Source organism: Strix aluco, chromosome 8 (assembly GCF_031877795.1).
Source record: "Strix aluco isolate bStrAlu1 chromosome 8, bStrAlu1.hap1, whole genome shotgun sequence".
Lineage (NCBI taxonomy): Eukaryota > Metazoa > Chordata > Aves > Strigiformes > Strigidae > Strix > Strix aluco.
In genome coordinates this window covers 1,407,632-1,428,790 of record NC_133938.1, presented here as the reverse complement: position 1 = coordinate 1,428,790, position 21,159 = coordinate 1,407,632, and the positions used below count along the sequence as shown (strand labels likewise).

Here is a 21,159-nt window from a genome sequence, read left to right as displayed (position 1 = left end):
CTTACAACAGTGGAATGAATCATTTAAAAACTGATGATATGCCAAATTCCAGGTAAACTGGATTTCTTATTAATGCTTCCAGGGGAAAACACCTACAAGTTGTCAGGAAGATTAGATCTGCTGTGATAAAAGAATTACCTTTCTGGGTGACCTCTTTCTTTACCCAATTTGCATCATCTCCTCTCATACTAAGTGGCTAGGAAGAATTCTAGGCAGAGAGGGGAACTATGAAACACGATTTCTGTGCCTGCTGTCTTCAGAGTGACAGCACAGCTGCTTCCTGCACAGCTATTTACAATTCTAATACGGAATTCTAAATAATTCTAGGGGGAAAAAAGAAGTCACCTTTGCTCTATTGGTCTTTCCAACAAGATTTTTCTGGCTCTTCTTGTTTTTAGAGAAAATTAAACCCCATTTACAAACAGAATTGGAGAGCTTGACGCTCTTGGTAGTTCCGATGTCTCCTGCCCGTTCTCCAGTGCTGCACAGGAGGCCGTTTGCCCCGGTGCCGTGCGGGAAACATGCGGGGCATGGCTAGTCTGGTGGAGGAGGTGCACTAGCTCGGGTTTCAGCTGATGCTGGAAGCTTCACGTTGCATTTTTAATTACTGGAGGCCAGCTAAGAGGAGACAGAGGCATGAAGTCACTGTTTACCAGCATATTACGGAGTCCCTTATTCAATGCAGAAACATAATGAATACATTACTAATGGGCACCGCGCTGTGAAAACTGGCGTTTGTAGTGAATCCAGATGTCCTCCCATGCTAGGACTGTGCCGCGTCATTATTACACACCTACAAATTCTTGAGAATGTTTCGGGGGTTTTTTACCGTCTAACAACAGAACTTGCTCTTGTTTATATTCTCCCATCTTCTTAAATTAAATTGCTCTCTTGCAAGCACTAGGCGATTTAGATAGAAGTGGCAGGATCAGGTATGGTGGCAACGTGGAACTGCATTTTCTACAGTTTCTGGGCTGTGAGTCTATGGAAACTTCACTTACGGCATTCCTCAAGTAGGAAATAAATAATGGAGGAGTAATTTCTCATGGGTGTATTCCTCCAGGCAGGAGGACTTGTTTAGTCCATAAATGAATAGGTCAAAAAACAGGAATAAAACACTAAATTTGTACAAAGCCCACATGTAGGCAGTAAATGACAATTAGATACTGTAAGTGTGCATTGGCATTTATTCTAGCTGTAAGTCTAACATTTAAACTTACGAAAAGTACCTAATAGAATATCGAAAGCACCTCACTATAGAGAAATGCTCTCTGGTTGCCTTTTTCTGTACTTCCACAAGGCAAAACAAAACTAAATCTGGTCCTGGAGGACAGTGAATGGAACTTGCCAGCTCTGGAGAAACAAACCTGTACTTCTCCCAGGCATTCAGAACGATGGGCCCGAGAGACGCGGGAGAGCAACACACGCTTCAGAGCAGCAAAGGACATTTAAGGAAATTAACAGGGAAAAGTAGGTTGAGAAATTTTAAGACAGTGTAGCTTCAGTGGCTTCCATTCAAAGTGGAAGTATTAATTCTCTTTTCAGCTGGTGCTGAACCAAAGCACTTCAGAAATGTTTATATCTCCTTATTAAGAAGACAAAACCCCCAAACCCACCAGCTCTTTGCTTGGGACGCTCAGACTACGGGACTGGTCTCTGCCAAGCTCCCTCCTGTCCTCAGGGGTGGGGACAGCAGGGCGAGGATCCGTGTCCGGGGAAGGAGCCCACAGCGCCGACACCCTGCAGACTTACGTACGGACAGGACAGGACAACCTCCTCCAGAAACAGCCACAAAAGACTATTATGGGCTACACAGGCAACCGTGACATGGAACTGGAGGTAGAGGAGAAATTTTGTGCGACAAGGAAATCATTCCATTTTCCCCTTTGTGTCAGCTTGACTATCCTGAACTTTGTCCTACAAATTATTATAAAAAGAAAAGGGAATCTTTACGATACGGCCTGAGGTTCGCTGGGCACCTGGAACTTTGCTGTCCTGGCAGCACGGTGGATTTGAAGCAAAGCTTTCCCGGGGGGATTTATGTAGACGTTTTCCACAGGCCTATGGGAAACAGAGTTATCACCGCAGGATTAAACTCCTCCATCATAAATTTCAGGTTTCCATTCTGTGCCGAGGCTGAAAAACAGACTTGAGACTAATCAGTGTGTTCCTTCTGTTACTGTAAAAGCCAGCGGCGGAACTCTCTTAAGACCCACTGTGGAGTTTCAGGAGGCAGACATTCCTTATTGCAGCGCTGGGTGCACAGGGGATCACTCCACCTAACGTGCACACACTGAAACAAAAGTTCATCCTTTCTATACTTTCAAGACACGAATATTCATACATTTTCCAAGAAGTCTCCACCTTTCTGCCTATCACCTACTACATTTACATCATGCTGGCATTGCAAAACTACACTACGCATGCGCAGGGGTCTCGCGTGGTCGTTTGGGGAGTTAGCTCCCTACCCCTTTTTCCCTTTTATGGTCATGAGTCTTTTGAGGACAATTTCTTCTCCTTGGATGTTTCCCAGCTCTGTTGTCTGGCCAAGATATTCTTTCTTATCTGTCGCCTTTGAGCATTTCTGCCAGGATGTATCTATTCTTAAAGTTATCTTCTCTTTAATCACTCAGGCCTTGCTAATCACTCAGGCCTTGTTAAATACAAAGTTAAACACTGTTTGGTAAAAGAATTTCTTAATATTTCCCCCTCTGAGACTTCCAGATCTATACAACTGGGTACAACGTGACCATGTAAGGTATAATCGCATGCTTCTTTTATCACTAATTGTTACAGGCCTCAACTTGCAGGCCTCAGCTAGCGGGCATCGCTTCCCCTTAGGCCCAGCTTGGCTCTAAACTGACCTGTGGGTGGGATGAAAATTATTTCAGATCCGGCCCAAGGGGTGCGAGGGGCAGCTGCAAGTGCTGGGGCAAGTCCTCCACCGCACAGCTCCTGCTTTCGGCGGTGCGGCCGGGCGCGGGGGCAGGCGGAGGCTGCTGGCAGGGGAGGGCTCTGCGGGCTCACGGCTCCCCCCGCCGCTCCCGCCATTTCCCGCTCCGCCGGCGGCCGAGGCCGCGGGGGACCGTTACCGTTGCAGACACCGAGCCGAGGGGCGGCGGGAAGGAGAGGCCGCGGCGGGGCCGCGCTGGCGCCCCCCAGCGGGCGGGCGGGACCGCGGCGCGACGCCGCTCCCCGCCCTGCGGCGCGGGCGCTGCCCGGCCCCGCCCCGCCCCGCCCCAGCCAATGGGGGCGCGGCGCTGAGGCCCCGCCCCCGCCCGGCTGTGGGGGCGTGGCGTGGCGGAGGTGCCGGTGCCGGTGGCGGTGGCGGCGGCGGCGGGAGCGGCAGCGGCCATGGAGCGCGGCGGGGCGCGGGGCTTCCTCCCGCCGTTCGCGCACTTCGCCACGCAGGCCATCCACGCCGGGCAGGAGCCCGAGCAGTGGCGCTCGGCCGCCTTGGTGCCGCCCCTCTCCCTCTCCACCACCTTCAAGCAGAAGGCCCCCGGGCAACACACGGTGAGTGCGGCTGCCGCCACCGGACACCCACCGGAGGCGGTTCCGGGGTCAGAGATACCGCGCTCGGAGGGGGGGCGCGGCCGGGGGCACGGCGAGAGCTCCGCGGCCGGCCCGACGGGCGGTGCTGGCCCCCTGGGGGGGTCGGGGGAGGCAGCAGGCCCTGGAGAGGGCAGGGGGGGCTCCCGTTTTGCACCGCGTGGAAATATTTCCCCTCCTGCTGACTCCCGAACAAAGCCAACCATCTTTTGTTTGTGTTTGGGTTTTTTTTTCCCCGCTGGGAGAGGTGGTTTCTCCCGCCGTGGGCTGGAGGGCCCGTTTTGGGTGATTTTGGGTATGAAAGGTGCAGGAGGGGGCACCCAGCGCCCCTCGGGCTCGGCAGCCTCTGCGCTGAGGAGGAGGAGGAGGAGGCTGCTACCCCTGTTAAGGTTCAGGCCTTGGTCGCGTGGTTTGCACCCAGCCGGGGACTTCCTTGAAGTCTGTGTGATAACAATACCTTGCCGCTGGGCCCCGGCAGAATACACTTTCTTATTTACAGATTGTGTAAGAGGCTGCCTCAGTGGTCCCTCCAGAATATCTCATAAGTATTTTGTGGATGTATCACAGAAAGTACTAGAAGTGTTTGCATTGAACTGTTGTCAAGTTTCTGATGGCTACGCGCATGTAGGAGGGGAAATGGCACAAATTGGCAACGCATAAATCAGTATTTGTTCCAAAGCTGAGGGCCAAATGTCACGCTGTGCTGGTTGGGCAATAGGAATTCGCCTTGTGATCTTTGATTCCACACGAAATTGCTTAAGCAGACTAAAATTGTGAATGCTTGTGAGTAGGTAGCTGTGTTGAAGAAGACCTCGGAAGAAGGAGTCGCGCGCTGCTGCGTTCACATGCTGATGACAGAGCGGCCGTGTTCGTGCCGGGAGCTCTGTGAGAGCGGTCTGCCAGATTCCTGAATATGACGAAGTTGTCATTAAACAGAAATCCTGAAAGTACGCAAATACCAGGATGCTTAGCCAGGTTCTCTCTAACAAGTGCATCCATGCATGCATGAGTATTTTTTTTTTCCTCATTAAATTTTCTCAGTATTCACATAAAAGCCGTTGCACGGAAACATGGAACTTGGTCTGATTGCATGCCAGGGTTTGAGCTTTCAAGAACTTTTGATGGGTACAGGTTGGCACTGGCCGGTGCCCTAGAGCATCTTTCAAGCAGAGCGTCGTGCAGATGGGACACGTTCTTCCTGATAACTTCAGAATGAGTGGACTGTGTCAGCCCCAGGCCTTTTCTCCTACAGTGACGAGAGATGGAGATCTAGGAACAAGTAGGAGAACGTGTCTAAGAATGTGTCTTCCCCCTGCACGCCCCTAGAAACCATTTTCAGGTTGGGGATGCCTGGTTGAATGTTGTGTACAGCAGCTTGACATAGCCAGAAAACCAGCCTGCTGTTCCTGGAGGAGGTGGATGCGTGACCTTGGTGTCGAGAGCGGGGCTTTTTAAGGAAGCTAGCACGATTCTTGTACAAAACTTCGTCAGTGCTCTCTCTTCAGTTACATTTGTTTCTTGCTTTTCACAACAGGGTTATGAATACAGCCGGAGTGGAAACCCTACGCGGGATTGCCTGGAGAAGGCTGTGGCAGCACTAGATGGAGCTAAATACTGTAAGCAGTTAATAGGTTCCTTAAGCAAGATGTCAGCACGTGTGTCTCCTGCTTTTCCACAGTAGGCACGACCTGGGGAGTGAGGGCGCTGAGTTCCCAGCAGCAGCCGTATCCCAGCAAGGCTTTCACAGCCTCGACTACTGGTTAGGGGCAAGAGCTGCTTTGGGGTGTGAAAAGAGTCCAACACTTACTGTTCAGGAAAGTCCAGCTCAATACTGGGCTTTCTGAAGTGCTTCCTCTGGCTGTGTTTGGTGCCTAAGCTAAACTGAACCCGTCCTTGCGAATCCTGGGTTCCACTCTGCAAAGTCAGGCTGCTGCTTTTACTGAATGCACTTAGCGAGTGAGATAGCGTGAGAGTGACGGAACAGGTTCCTTTTAAAAGCAAAGTGAGGAAAGCGAAGGCAAGTTTGACAAGGTTGCATCCCATTAAAATACAGTCTGTCTGCCACTTACTCTTTTCTGTTTTAGGTTTAGCTTATGCTTCTGGCTTAGCTGCTACTTTGAATATTACTCACCTGTTAAAGGCAGGGGATACGATTATCTGCATGGATGATGTCTATGGAGGTACGTAAAGCAAAAGTGGGGTTTTGATCTTCATTGTGCAGATGATTAAATGTCCCTATTTGTGATTCTCGTGAGCTTTCTGAATTTCCCACATAGGACCTAACTTTTCTTTAAAGCCTTTTCACTTTATGAGAACACAGAACACTCCTGTCTGATGTTGGGGTGAGAAATTCAAATGCTGAAAGATTCTGAGACACAATATGGGGGTTTAAAAAATAGAGCTGACTAGTACTACATGCTTGAATGAGGGGAAGGTAGCAACATCCTAGCCTAGATTTGTGGAGCAGGACCCTCTGCAGTCCAGTGTAGCAGGGCTTTCCAGCTTCTGGGTTTTCTACTATTCCTTTCCTAGGTTTGACCCTTTTCCAGCCAGTGTTTTGTCTGGGCTGTTTTGGACAAGTATTCTGTCATCTTCCCTGAAAGCACAACTTGCATCTGTTCTGTCCATGTCTTCCCAATGCCTCAGTGATGCTGCAGCCCCCTACTAGGTTTTGATCTTGTATAGGGGTTGTTTGGGGTTTTTTTCATCCATTCTTCTAAGAAACTCCACAGTAACAAACAGTGCATCCACCTCTGCCAAAGTCCTTCAAAAGGTTGATGCCACCCAAAAGTCCCTAGTAGGAAAGTCTGCCAGGGTGCTCTGAGACAATCCATGTCCTCAGTGCCCGACTGTGTGTTTCACTGATCAACAAAGCTCATTGTCTCTCTCTGTCTGCTGCCAGGCCTTGGTACAAAGAGATCAAATCAGCTTTGTTCTCAAAGGAAGGTTAGAGAGGCAGGTGGTGTTTTCCCAAGCAACAGCTGGAAAAACTTTCAGCAAGAGTAATCACCTTTCCCACCGCAAAGGGTAACTGCTCTTTGCCAGTTGGTTCTCTGTGCTTGTACACATCAAATATAAATACACACCAAGCTGTGTGGTGTGATGGAGGGGAGGGAGGGAAGGATCCATCCAGAACCTGGGCAGGCTGGAGAGGTGGGACGGGCAAACCTCATGGAGCTCAGCAAGGCCAAGGGCAAGGTCCTGCCATGGGTCGGGGCAATCCCAAGCACAAATCCAGGCTGGGCGAGGAGGGGATGGAGAGCAGCCCCAAGGAGAAGGACTTGGTGGGGTTGGGGGGTGGAAAACTGACTGTGAGCCAGCAACGTGCGCTGGCAGCCCAGAAAGCCACCTGTGTGCTGGGCTGCACCCAGAGCAGTGTGGGCAGCAGGGCGAGGGGGGATTCTCCCCCTCTGCTCCACTCTTGGGAGACCCCCTTGCAGTGCTGGGTCCAGCTCTGGGGGCACCAACAGCAGAAGGACACGGACCTGCTCGAGCGGGGCCAGAGGAGGCCACGAAGATGCTCGGGGGGCTGGAGCACCTCCCTGTGAGGACAGGCTGAGAGAGTTGGGGGGTTCAGCTGGAGAAGAGAAGACTCCAGGGAGACCTTAGAGCGGCCTCCCAGGGCTTAAAGGGGCTACAGGAACGCAGGGAGGGACTCTTGATCAGGGGTGTAGGGATAGAATGAGGGGTAACAGGTTTAAACTAACAAGAGAGGAGATTTAGATTAGATCTAAGGCAGAAATTGTTCCCTGTGAGGGTGGTGAGGCCCTGGCAGAGGTTGCCCAGAGAAGCTGTGGCTGCCCCCTCCCTGGAAGGGTTCAAGGCCAGGTTGGACGGGGCTTTGGGCAACCTGGACTAGTGGAAGGTGTCCCTGCCTGGGGCAGGGGTGTTGGGACTAGGTGATCTTTGAGGTCCCTTCCAATCCAAACCCACCTGTGAGTCTATAATTTGCTTTTAATGTCTTAGTTCTGTCATGCCAGATAGCTCTTCTCCGAAGTTGAGTGTAGACAGCAGGAATCCCTGCTGACAATCTGCTCCTTTAATTCACAGCCCTCCCACTACAGAACTCAGTAAATCAAAGTCATTTGGCCAAAGCATATTATCAGTTCCTCACTTCAGAAAGGCCCATAGGTGTATTTTTCAAGCAAAACCAGTTCCCCTGCTCATCAAAGCCTCAGCATGTGGTGGTTTCTACAGAGGTGAATTTCATCATTGGTCCCCTGAGTTGTTTTTTTTATACTTTTGTTGTAAAGAGACCGGCTTCCCCACAGACAGCCTTATTCAGTGGAGTTCACACCCCATGGCACAGTACATCTGCAGATCTGCCCCTGTACGTGTTCAGCCCCTTTGTTCTTCCCTTGGCTATTGGGGGCTCCTTGTCCCCTGATCCCTGCTTGCCTTCCTCCTTGGCTGGGCTCTTCTGCCTGTTCCCAGTCATCTTTCCTGCTCGTGTTGCACGCTGCAGCCTGGTCCTTTGTCAGCCGCTTCCTCGCGGTTGCCTGTGCTGACTCCTTCGTGCTGCGCAGGGTTTACCCCCCCGCCACGCTTGCCCTCTGCAGCCTGTCACACTTCAGCCCTGTGATAGCAACTCTGAGTCATGGGTGCTGTACTGGCACGTGTCCCTGCTCCCTCCAGGGTGCACGAGCTCTGGTAAGCTTTTAGTGCATTTTTTGGAAAAAGCCTGGCTGGGTAGGAAAGCAGCGCTGCGCTTGCTAACTCAAATGAGCCCGCAGTGTGCAAGGTTGTCAGGAAAACAGTGAAAGAAAGTGAAAAGCTCTCAGGCAGTGCTGGGAGAGCGTATGGCCTAGGACGTGTTTAAGAGACGCAGAGTTTTGGGAGGCGTGAGAGGGAGCTATATGTTGTTGGCATCTCTGAATTCTGAGCCATTGCCGTAACATCTTAAAAAGGGCTACTTCCAGTGTAACCTCTCGTTTCCAGCGAAGGTTTTTTGTAGTGTGCTGTTATTAAAAGCATGTAAGACTACTATAAAGCAACTTTTCTGTGATTTGTATTCATAGAGTTGACAGCCTATGTGAAAATTTCCCATGCTTGAATAAACTTCTTACAGCACAAGGGAATATAGCTTACTATAGAAATAAAAGCGTTTCCCTGGAAAAAAAAAAATCCTTCAGATGTAGCATTTGTCACACAGAATCATGCCCTGCCTGTACTCTGACTTTATGGCTAGATGGCAAACTGCTCGTCTGCCTAAGTGAGTAAATGTTGAATAATCTTGGCAGAAAGACCTAATGATTTAATTTTTAATCTGACTTTGCCAGTGTTGCCAAATAGTCAGTGTGTTGCACATTTACTGGTCAACTGGTGCTTCTGGTTTCTTCTTTTAATCTTTCCAATGAAAGGCTTCAAAGACGGAAAGGAAGGAAATAATCACTTTTTTATGTTCCTCACTACATGTTTATTTAATGGAGTGATAAGAAGCACAGTAGCTGGAGTCTTCCCCATGATTCTTCTTCTGCCAGATCCTCAATTAAGCTTATTAAATAGAAAAAAGAGTTTGAAAATATGTGGTGGAAAAAAGTTATTAAAAGTGGAGTGAGGGAGTTAGAAACAGGCAAACTAAAAGGAGTCTATTTAATCTTCTGATTAAAAAAAAACCCCAAATGGTGCTTCATAAGTCACTGATTCTGTATTCACATTATTACTTTTCCATGATGTTTAAAGCTACAGCAATCTTTAAACTCGTTAGAAATAAAAAAAACCCTAATGTGCCATTTATGGTGTACAGCATAAACCTGTACCCTCCTGGCTTTCTGTGGATGTGTACAAGAGACTGGGGATCAGACAAGGAAGGTTAAGGAAGTTGTTTCATTTTGTGTCTCTGATTTTTTGCCTGGTTGGGCTTTTTTAGGCACAAACAGATACTTCAGGGAAGTCGCCATGAAAATGGGTTTGAAGGTAGTTTTTGTTGACTGCACCAAACTGGCATGCCTGGAAGCTGCAATTACACCAGAGACCAAGGTAGGGGAGAAGGGAATTGCTGAATTTACTTGCTTAACATCGTTAAATAATTTTATTCTTGTTATGTTCGGTGTATGTGTCAAGCAGAGGGTGCTGAGGGGGTGGCCGCTGTGGGGACAGGTTGGGGCACAGCTGGCTCCAGCATGTCCCCACTGCAGGCCACTTGGTGACCTTTGTGGTGCCTCACTGAAAATGCTTTAAGAAGGGCAAAAAACACCAGAGAGGGAGAGGGGGAGGCAAAAGGTAAGAAACAGCTGAGGGAGCACCAAGGTTGGAGGAGGAGGTGCTCCATGGCACTGGAGCAGATAATCCCCTGCTCTAGTGGAAGATGATTCAGCTGGAAAATATTTGGGCATCAAGACTTTCTTCTGGCTATCGCAGGCCTTCTTCAGATGTGATGTGCTTAGGTTTTCGAAAGCTTGGATGTTCTTCCCGTGTTTCAGTTGTTTTTGTGGGAATATTACCTCTCCCAGGAAACCTTGCCTTTCTTCAGTAGGGATACTTTCTTATCCCCACTTTACAAACCTGCATGGGAGGCTGGCACTCACCGAGTTAACATTTAAAAGCATTTATGATTTACACATGTACCATCACCAGCGCTGTGAAATCTCTAAACTGATTTACGTTGTTGAATTACTGCAGCTTGTTTGGATTGAAACACCCACAAACCCCACGCTGAAGGTCATTGACATCCAGGCCTGTGCAGGTGTAGTGCATAAGCATAAAGATGTTCTTCTAGTGGTAGACAACACTTTTATGTCTGCGTATTTCCAGGTAAGCACTTTGTTTACAGTTACCCCCTTATTTCAGTGTATTCGAAGATACACTTTTAAAATGGAAGCACCACCAAGGAACTGTGGTTTTGATCTGTGCATTGTAGAATTCCCTGTTCTCTTTCTAAATACAGCCCATGTACTGCTGCTCTTTACATTAGTAAAGGTGGTGTGCAAAGTATTTCATAACTGGCCATATACCAGTACGATACCAGCAAAACCAGTATAGCTCAGCAGTCAGGTCAACACACTGAATTAAGGCAGTCAGGTAAGCCATTGGGAGAATGGCTTCTCTGTCATTCAAAAGTCATGGGTTTTAGTTCTTGCTGATGGAAATTGTAACAGGCCTGTTAAAAAGTGTCCTGGTTTCTAACTTTGGCCTTTTTATACCAATTCTTTTGTATATGTTCTTCATGATTTGTTCTGAACCACCTTCTAAAAAAGGTAGTGGAAGAAGAAGTTAAAACAAGCAAACTCTGTTAAATCTTTGAGACATTCAAGTTACCTTTTTCTTCAATATTTTGGTGAATGCGTGGCTCAGCAGTTTGTAATTTTGATCTCGGACAATTGGCATAACTTTTCTGCTTTTATAACTAGAATACACAAAGCGAAGACAATTTCTTAACTTCTAAAACCGCTTCGGAATAATAAACTTCGAAGTCTTGTTCATCTTAATGTGGGCTAGAAATATTCCTGTGTATTTCCCAGGAGACCAAGCTAATCCCCTGTATTTTAGGTCTAAAGTAAAACATTTTTATGAGTGCAAAAGGCAAGGAGTCTTTGTTATTGTTAAGGGTACTGAGATCTTTATAAATTAAGACAGCTTTACGGAAAGCGTTAATGCTTAGCTAAAGTAGCACTTGAGTTTGTCTTGAACATGCCAAAAGCTTGGTGATTTTCTCCCCACAATTATTGCTTCGGAAAGATGTGTGTGAAAGAAGAAAAGTGAGCGTCTGGGTATGGGAGCTAGTTAATGTATCTTTTATTGGCCTGGTGCTAAGCAAAAGTCAGTTGTAATGATTAATTCTAGTAAGGATAATAGGTAATGTCTTTAAACCCCTCCAGACTGCTGCTGGTACACTGTTCTAAGAAGATCAGAATTTGGGTGATTTATATAGCAGTATCGAATGTCAAAGGCACTGGTGTTTATGCTGCCGTTCTGGCGGCGCACTGGGAATGCATGTTATCCACGTCTGTGTTTAATCTGACAGCAGCAGTTTTTTATTCTAAATCTGCTTGCTTCATTACCTTTTAACATACTGATACTCCTCAGTCTTCGTAATATGCTTATATTCTGTGCAAAGCCCTTTACTTAGTGACTGATTAAAAAAAAATATTGTTCATTACTTCTTGCCCATCAACATCTCCGTTTGCCTCACCTTAAAAAGGCTTCTGGGAAGAAAGCTGGGATGTTTGGGAAGAGAGACCTGGCAAACAAAACCCTTTGCACTTTCTTCGGGTTTTCAGCCATTCTTTTGGTGCAGTATCACTAAGACTGATATCTAGAGAACTGCAGGGTTTTTTGCTTTTCCAGACTGTGTTGAGGTCTTCATTTTCTAAGGAAATAAACTTTAGGGTAAATACCATTACTTATTCCTGCTTCTGCTAAGCAATAGGACTGTTTTTTTCTAATATGAATGGGCTGTATGGTAGATGTATTCAATCACTCATCTCCCTGAAGCCGGTGGGAATTAGACCAGAGCTTTTAAATCACATTTTATTGTGGGTTCTTTTTATTGTGGGTTCTTTTTATTGTGGGTTCTTTTTATTGTGGGTTCTTTTTATTGTGCTTATCTGGAATTCAGAGTGATTTCCTGCACTATTGTTTTTGTCACATATTCTATCTATCTTCATGCCCAGGTTTTTGTGTTGGTTAAGTTTTGTGTTAAGTTTTTGTGGGGTGGGTTTTTTTTTTGTTTCTCCACCCATTGTTATTTTCCATGTTGCATCACAGCCTTCTTGGATAGCTTGAAGTGAACCAGAGTGCACACAAGCCTTAATCAGACCTTTTATCTTCATTTCATTTCAGCGTCCTTTATCTCTGGGGGCTGATATTTGTATGTATTCTGCAACCAAGTACATGAATGGTAAGTCACAGCTTGGGCTGGCTATTTAAAAGCCGTTCTGGCTACAGGCAGTTCACAGAAGCCAGTGTGTCTGCTGGTAATTCTTAGATGGGCCATTAGTGAAGATGGACTTTATAGTCTTCATACCTCCCAAACTATCCCTGCGAGAAGGAATATTGACCTGACTTCAGGTAATAGACCTAGAGGTGTTTATAGCCATGACCCAAAAATGAGACTGTATTAGCAGCAGGGCTAGGAATATGGGGGGTTGTGGCAGAACCCTGGAGCAGACGGAGTGGCTGATTCTGTTCTTGTCTTCTTGCATTTTTAGGGCATAGTGATGTTGTGATGGGACTTGTTTCAGTAAACTGTGATGATCTCTACGAAAGGCTCAAATTCTTACAAAACTGTAAGTTATGAATATAGGAAATACCTTGAAATAAATCATGTTTAAATACACCAGCTCATAACAGGAAGCGTGTTGCATGCACACAAGTATGAAATTTATTTAGAGGTGTAGCTCAGGCATTTAAATGTGCAGAAGTGTAAATGCCTGGAGAGAAAGCAGTAACACAGAGGTAAGAAACCTGAATTCTCTTCCCTGCCTTTGACCAGTATGTAGGGTGGCCTTATGCAAAGGTGATAGCTTTTGGTGGGCGACTGTGGCTTCCCTGTCTAATAATGTTAATGACACTGGTCTGCACTTCTAGCTGCTTCTTGAAGAAAGCTGGGAGGTTTGGGAAGAGACACCTCGCAAACAAACCCTTTTGCACTTTCTTGATGTTTTCAGCTGTTCTTTCAGTGCAGTACCACCAAGACTGCTGTCTAGAAAACTGCAATTTTTTTGCTTTGCAGACTGTGTTGAGGTCTTCATTTTCTAAGGAAATAAACTTTAGAGTAAATACCATTACTTATCCCTGCCTCCACTAAGCACCAGAACTATATTTTTCACAAATGTGAACGGGCTGTATGTTAGATGCATTCAATCACTCCTCTCCTGAAGCCAGTGGGAATTAGAGCAGTGCTCTTAAATCATGTTTTGTTGTGGGTTTAGAATTTGAAGAATGCAAGCAGCACCTGCAGTTACAGGGGGCATGACTGCTTGCAAAGTTGCTCTTTAGGTTCTAGATGGGACCCCGGCAGAAAGAGCACCATCATTTCCTATATTCACTTGACGTCATGTATGAAGAGGCATGCAAACATTTAAATTATGCCTTTATTTAATTTCATCTAACCCGTGTCAAGTACATCTGGGGTTTTTTTTAAACTCATTCACACATCAGAGGCTATTCCTAATGCAGAATTTTCTTATATGGGTTGATTTTAACAATTGCTGCCTCTTAATTGTAACAAATAGATTTCTGTACAGTGACCTGTCTGCTCTCTGTCTACAACAGAAAGAATAAGGTGTATTGTGTCTAATAAATATAATCTGTGAGTCTTCAGCTTGTTAATTCAGCTCATTAATTGGCTTCCCCTGGGTGTAAGATGAGGACCACAGGTTGCATCAGATGTCTTTCTATTTGTTTTGTTTGAACTTTAGAAATTGTGGAAATTAGTACTGTATTTATTTTTACTAACAAAACCCCAAAGCCTTTGTTTTATGTGGAATTTTGTTTGAATGTCTGTAGCTCTCGGAGCTGTCCCATCTCCCTTTGACTGTTACCTGTGCAATCGTGGTTTGAAGACACTGGAAATCCGGATGAAACAACATTTCCGCAACGCGTTAGCTGTTGCACGATTTCTTGAGTCAGATTCCCGGGTGGCAAAAGTCATCTTCCCAGGTAGGCTGGCAGGGCTTCCCAGAGGGCGACGTCCTTGATGGCTCTGAGTACTGTCACCCGACGTGTCACGTGTGCACCCTTCCTGCCTGCTGACTGCGGGTGAGGTGTGGGCTGTTGCTGCGGAGCTGGGGGTGAGCTGCTTGTAATTAACTTAAAGCAACTTCTACAAATTTCAGGCCTGCCCTCACACCCTCAGCATGAGTTGGTCAAGCGGCAGTGTACCGGCTGCCCTGGGATGGTCACCTTTTACATTAAAGGAAGTCTCGAACATGCTGCTACCTTCCTCAAGAATTTAAAGGTAAATGATGGTAAATACACACTAGCTTAGAGGGACTTGAGCCTGTCCTTTGGAGGGTGATAATGGAAGGAAGTGGTTTTTCTTGGGGACTTGAGCCTGTCCTTTGGAGGGTGATAATGGAAGGAAGTGGTTTTTCTTGGGGCGGGGAGAGTTTTTCTCTGTACTTGCAAAGCTCCTAAAGTCTTTTGGGTGTAACCATCTCTAAATAATAGATTATTTGTAAATGAGAGGCTAATGAGAGGGAAGAAAAGGATGCCTCAGCTCATTTGTTTACACAGCAGAGTGTAGTATGTCCAGGTTAGCCCAAGCTTTGCTTCTAATAAAGGGCCTGCGTACCACCCTTTTGCAAAAATACCTGTAGTGTTTGAAAGCAGAAAGGCTGTGGCTGGTGTAATACTGTTGTAATATTTCAAAGTACTCATCAGGAGAAAAACCCATTGAGAAATGATATGAATCATGAAGCAAAGAGGGAGTCCCTCAGTTTGGAGAATAGTTGTTTGGTTATTTTACCTAAACTATAGGCTCTTGCTTCTGTCTTTGTAATGAGTTAATTCTGCCTGTACTCTTTAATGTGTTTGCTAGTCTTGAGCTCTGGTTAATTTGCATCCTGCTTTTGTGTTTTTGCTGTTCTGTTCTTGGAAAAACAAATCGGTAATAATTGACAAAGGTCAAGAGGAACTTCCTTCTCCTCCCTAACTTACTTGCCAGCTACTGTCATCAGCTGAAAACAAATTTACTAAAAGTACAATTTTCCCACAAAATCTCCTTTTACATGAGAGAGAGCATTTAATCCTGGCCCAGGAGATCTGCCAGCTTTGACAAAAAGCATCAGAGAGCAGGTTCCAGAAGTAGTCCCTTCTGAGTGTGTGCACCAGCCCTTTGCCTCGGATAACCATCAGATTGTCACTAGGTTGGTACAAAAGTAAAGTCATTTCCCTAAACCAGGCTGAGAAGAGGATTCTTTGGCTGATAGGTTTAGTTGTATTTCTGTTTCTTAGAGGAAAAAATAAAAAGTCAATATAAGCAACCAGGGCTGGAGAGGAATGTTGAGGGCAGTAAATGCATTCACAAAAGACAAGTTGTGAATCCCTGTCAGAGTGCAGTTGGCTCTCTAGAGAGCCTTTTTGTCATCCAGAGTATATGTCCATAATTCAAAGAGCAGTGCTAAAAAACCCCTTAATTAACAGTAAGCATTTCACAAACACTAGTACTGTTAGGCACTGAGAAATTTAGGCTGGTTTACTAAACTGACCATCAGACTCGAGCATTGAGTGAAAAAATCAGTTCAGCCTTAAGAGGAGAGTCTTAAAAGTTTGGTTTTTTTCCCCATCAAGTCTGCCATTTGCCAGCCTGAAAAGCAGAGGTGTTAAATATGAGTGGTGACGAGTGATGCTGAAAGCAGTGTATGTAAGGATAGGATATAATCAAACTTTAACTGAACTTTTTGAGATCTGAGTCTTACTTTGTTCAGGCAGCCTGCTCTCTCCCTCTGAACGGAATGAAAACTCTGCTGGTGCCCAGGCAGAACCTGCTCCCTTGGGTTCTGCGTTTCCCCTTCTGCTCCTCCTCCACTGCTGCCCATGCACGGCACTGTAGGAATGCTCCCAGGTTGGAGCTGCTCAGCATGGGCATATTTTAATTTCAGTTTTTCATCAGTGTCTCTTTGGAGCCTTTTTAGGACAAGACTTTTCTAAATCTTAACAGCTCTTAACTGCTAAATGTACACTTTTTTCCCAAATTCCAGATAATACCTTTCATAATATAAAAGTTGTTATAGAAAAAAATTCAGAGAACCACCCCAAACAAACCAATAAACGTTCCTTTTTCCTTCACTGTCTCTAAGCATTCATAACCTTACACTTCTTATGTTAACTTCTGTGTCTTTTTTCCCATAGGTTTTTGCACTGGCTGAGAGTCTGGGAGGATATGAAAGCCTAGCAGAGCAGCCGTAAGTCATTCTTCATCTTAAAAGTCTAAAGTAACAAAAAAGTGGCCGATCTATTTTTACGGGAGTTCTAAAATTTTTCTAGTACACAAAGCCAAGATATTTTGCATATAATTGAAATTCAAGGCTAGTAGGTTGTGTAGCACAAAACCCAGTGGCTGCTCCAGAAATGAGTGTGACTTTTGTGACTCCAAGAATGCAGTGATGAGGGCATTTCCCCTGCTTCCTTGTTTTAACTGGGAGACTGGGCCGCAATTTGTTGCTGTGATGACAAATCCAGGAAATCAGTGTGGGTTTGAGTAAGTCCTATTGAGCAGATTCGGGCATGCCAAGGATGTGAGGTCTGCCGTTCTGCCTGCTCACACAAGAGGGCATGGTCAGTATGCTGCACCACATCTGTCTCCATGTCAGGGAAATTTTGTGGGGATTCAGTAACACTTAGTTGCCCCTGTCTAGGTTCAAAGGCTAAAAATGGGATTTTATGGAATTAGATTATTTTACTTAAATCCAATTTGCTTTTCAAAAAGATACATGGGAAGTTATGACTAAACTCACATGCTAAATCATTTCAGCTGCTTATTTTAGAATAACAGCAAATCTTAAAACAATTAAGGAGTTGAAAGGTAATTGCTAATCAGTGGATATCAGTGACTGAGCATATGGGGTAAATAGCTTCTTACCTATATCTTCCATAGCCGGAGAGAATAAACTCTTCAGTCTAAATGGGTACAGTTTGACAAGTGATCTGAGAAACCAGAAGTTAAAAAAAAAATTTAAAAATCAGATTTTATATTGGAGTTTGTATACTATAGCTGTTTCTCCATATGCTTAAAGCAGAGCTTTTAGATACTCTTTTTTAGGAAAAAAAAAAAAATCTCTAGAAGGAAGAGGAATAGGATTTTCTCCTTTTTCAGTTTAAGATTGTTAAGTATCCACTTCTTATTCATCATTTATAGCTTGGAAATACTGTACTGAAACTCTGAGAGATACAAATCACTGACATATCTGCAGTTTGCCTAATTTAAAGTAACTGATACGATCTCTTTCCATCTGTGGGTTAATGTGCAGGTGGCACACAAAATGTGTCAAATCTTCGTGCAGTTTCAGGGGGTGCTGGTAGGAAACCACCTGCTTTGGTCTTTACCAATAAAAGTAAAAACTTCTTAGAAAAAAGGCTATTTTTTGTCCTCCAGGGCCATCATGACTCATGCTTCAGTGCCTAAAGAAGATAGAGAAGCTCTTGGCATCAGTGATACATTAATTCGCCTGTCGGTTGGTTTGGAAGATGAAGAAGATTTACTGGCAGACCTAGACCAGGCTCTGAAAGCTGCGGTACGTGGGTCGTTACCTTAGTGCCCTCACTCTAAAAATACTTCCCCCTCTAGTCCTCTACCTTTCACTAAACTGTCTCCTGGTAATTCTTACCTCACTTAGCATTTAAACTAAGCGTACCTTGCAGAGTGTGTGCAGGGTTTTAAAGCTTTCGTTGTTAGGTTTCTCTGTGCAGCAAAGTTTACAGTCCTCGTCTGTCACGATTTGAAGTCCGGCCTAGGGGAGGCTCTCAGGGAGGTGTCGCAGTCCTTAGCGTGTACTTCAGATTTGTCATGTCAGAGTTTTAGGGGGTGTTGAAACGTACTAAGGAACTTCAAGAAAAGAGATTCCACCAGAGTAAGTTCAATAGTAAAACTATTTCATTTATAAGCACTAGTTCTACTCCTCTACCCAAAGTTCTGTATTTCAGATAATAGATTAAAATTGTTCTTTACACATGGTAATTAATGTGGTGCCATATAAGAACTTCTCAAGGCATGTCACCTAAAATACACAAGGCGTAGATGTGTCTGTGTACGAGTACACACACTTGCAGATGTGCAGGGGAGAGGCTGGTTAAATGGGTGTTGTCTTTCGGTCCTGCGCAGGTTCGTGCTGTGCTTTGGGTCGGCTAATGCTGCGACTGAAGGAATAATGGGTTTTTTTACAAGGTTTTCTATAATCACTTCTTTTTTTTCCTAGAAAGGATTAGTCACAGCTGAAAAATAGAAGGTATGGGCACTTGGCTTTGAAGCGGTACATCGGTCTGATTGATCCCCTTTGGCAGCTGCAGACTTGCAGTTTGATGCACCAGTATCTCATGGCAGAATATGCTGTGTCCTACTGGACTCTCTATTTATCACGCTGTGACTTGTCAAGGGCATTGCCAATGCCTTTGGTTTCTGCAGTTGCAAATAACTTATTAGGGGAGTTTCCCAGATGATCCTAGGAAGCAAATCACGTCATGTGAAAGGTCCTTTCTTTTTCCCAGAGGGAGGTCCCTGACCTTCGGGTATGCAGGAGAATTCCTCTTGATGTGAAATCTCATGGCAGCTTTAGATCAGGATGCGTGAGCAAAGCGTGTGAACCAGATGCCTTAAGCCTACCCAGGCACTCCGCCTCAATCTCTAAGCTTGTCTGTTCTCCAGAACTTCAATGGAAGACTAAAATCCTTCCAACCTTCATAAGCATAATTATGTGTTGGGGAGAGGAAGGAGAATTTCCTTCTGATCCTGGTGGGAACAAGCAGAGCCCAAAGGTGTTGCTGCCAGAGCAAAGCACCAGCCATTCCCTACAAATGCTCATGGAGATCTCGGGCTATCCGTTGCTCAAAGATGTGTACCAGATCTTTGGTTCTTGTTGCCAGCTTAGTTTTTGTTCTCAGAACTGCCAACTACTGTCACACAACCCCATCCATAAAACTTGTTACTCTGCCTTTACAACTTCAGGTTCTGTTCCCAGGTATCCTGTTTGCCCGATACAGAACATCACTCCTAGAAAGTCAAACACGTTGATTTACAAAATCTAAATGTACTTCTAGTCTCTTTGTATCCACGTGATTGCCCGTCTCTCCCATGCAGGGAGATGTAGGTATGGGGCATGTTGCTGCCAGGTAGCAAAAACGTTCCATCAGGGCAGCACACTCGCTGCCATGCCGCGGGGTGGGCAAGGGCGTCCGGGACAGGGACACAGAGCAAGGGCTGCAGCAGGGCGCACGCCTAAGGGGGCTTCAGCAAGTGTTGGAATACAGGTTAATAAATAACCACACTAAAAACACATGAGTTTCCCTCTTCCCTTCTCTCAGCTTGTACTTTCGTACTGTAGGAGCACCATAACTCTCGTTGGTTTGTCTGCTTGTTTTCTTTGAGTGGGAATTCTGCCGCTTTGGTGACTCCTCAGGAGTCTGCAGCGCTGAGGGCAGAGTTCACAGTCTTTGGTGGACCTTGAGTCAGCTCCAAGTCAATGGCCGAGGCAGAACTAGGTTCAGCCCTACCTTGTTCTCCTCTGCATCCCTGCCGGCACCTCCATCGCAAAAAAAGAATTAAAAAAATACAGGTGTTTGAAATACAGAGGTTTGTCTGTGGGAGAGAACCCGGTGGTATTGGTGGGTAAAGTACAAATTTGAGTCCTGCAGCAGCTGTAGCAGATGTGTAGGAGTTTGATGTACTGTACAGACAGGAAAGTTTTTGCCCCTTTATTTTTCTCTCTCTCTTTTTTTTTTTTTTTTTTTTGGTGATAAGGAAAATTAGCAACAGTAACTGCATGTATTTCCATATGCCAGCACAGAGCATGAAGATAATCTAATGCTAAAATGGATCTTATTTATGAAAATAAAAAAAAGTGCATGGTTGGTATAGGTGCATAGCATCATTACGTCTCATTTTTCCTTCTCATTTTTCCTCTCGTTGCAGTGTGCAGACCATAAGGCTTGACGTTTAAAACCGGAACTTGGAATGGAACGTTGAAACGGCTGAAGAAGATGACACGGAAAGCCAAATCGCTAATAATTTTCCTTTGATTTGCCTCTGAGAATTTAAATGTGTTCGATCAACCGCTGGACTCCTGGGGAGTTCTCCCTTTGTGCTGTTACGTTTGTGGTGCTGCTGCCTGGCTGGACTCAGACTGTGCGCTGCAGGACGCAGCTCATGCTCTCCTGTGGGTCCGTTCCTGGTCTGGTGTAGTCCCTTGGCTTTGGAATTTACAGAGTCCATACGTTGTGCTTGTGAGCAGCCATGCTGCACACTCAGGAATATCATCCCAGTTTTCCCAGTGGGGATTAGTGTTTCTCACCTGTCATGCTGACAGTGCAGGGCTGCTCACTCAGAAGGGTTGGTTTCTGATGCTGCTCCTCAGGATGCACACTTAATTTTGCTCATATCTTTTGATCCAACAGTCCAACTTAAAAACTGTTGATTTCATTTAATTAGGCTGGAAATGTGGTTAAATGCTTTTCACCCATTGATGTTTTATGGAGTATAGAAAATGAAGCGAAATCCAAGATCTGGTAAACCATAGTAACTTTCTAAAGAGGATTCTTTCCCCTTTTAAAAAGAATCATGTAATGGTAATGGTGGTAATGATTTGGTTTATATTTGGAATGGGAATCATTTTAATTAAATACGCTTTGAATTTGCCTGATGTATTGCTTGGTTTGACATTTGCATCTACTACTTGCGTTCAAAATCGGGTGATAAAAAGACCCTGGATTTGTTTAAATTTTCCTGTGGGAAAATGATTTACTTGATGCTTTTACTTTTGTTGAGAAAGCAAGATATCAATTCTAATGTATAACAAACAGCTTATTGTGCAAGGAGCATTCGGGTGCCTCAGGGTGCTGCTTGCTCGGGGTAGGTTGTGGGTGGCTGCCTGAAGCCCCTGCAGGGTGTGATCTCGGAGCAGACCGCAGCCCTCCTGCCCGCTGCCTCGCGGCTTGTCTGAATATCTGTGCTGA

General features: G+C 45.4%; 1 protein-coding gene across 1 annotated transcript; it reads left to right on the top strand.

Moving 5' to 3' along the window:
* Positions 1-3,291: 3,291 nt before the first annotated feature.
* Positions 3,292-20,846, top strand: CTH (cystathionine gamma-lyase). The gene is made up of 12 exons (XM_074831748.1): positions 3,292-3,516; positions 5,087-5,168; positions 5,637-5,732; positions 9,422-9,531; positions 10,174-10,305; positions 12,334-12,391; positions 12,702-12,779; positions 14,002-14,154; positions 14,331-14,452; positions 16,348-16,400; positions 17,591-17,729; positions 20,120-20,846. The coding sequence occupies exons 1-12, from the start codon at positions 3,355-3,357 to the stop codon at positions 20,138-20,140; spliced, it is 1,206 nt and encodes a 401-aa protein (XP_074687849.1). The 5' UTR covers positions 3,292-3,354; the 3' UTR covers positions 20,141-20,846.
* Positions 20,847-21,159: the final 313 nt, after the last annotated feature.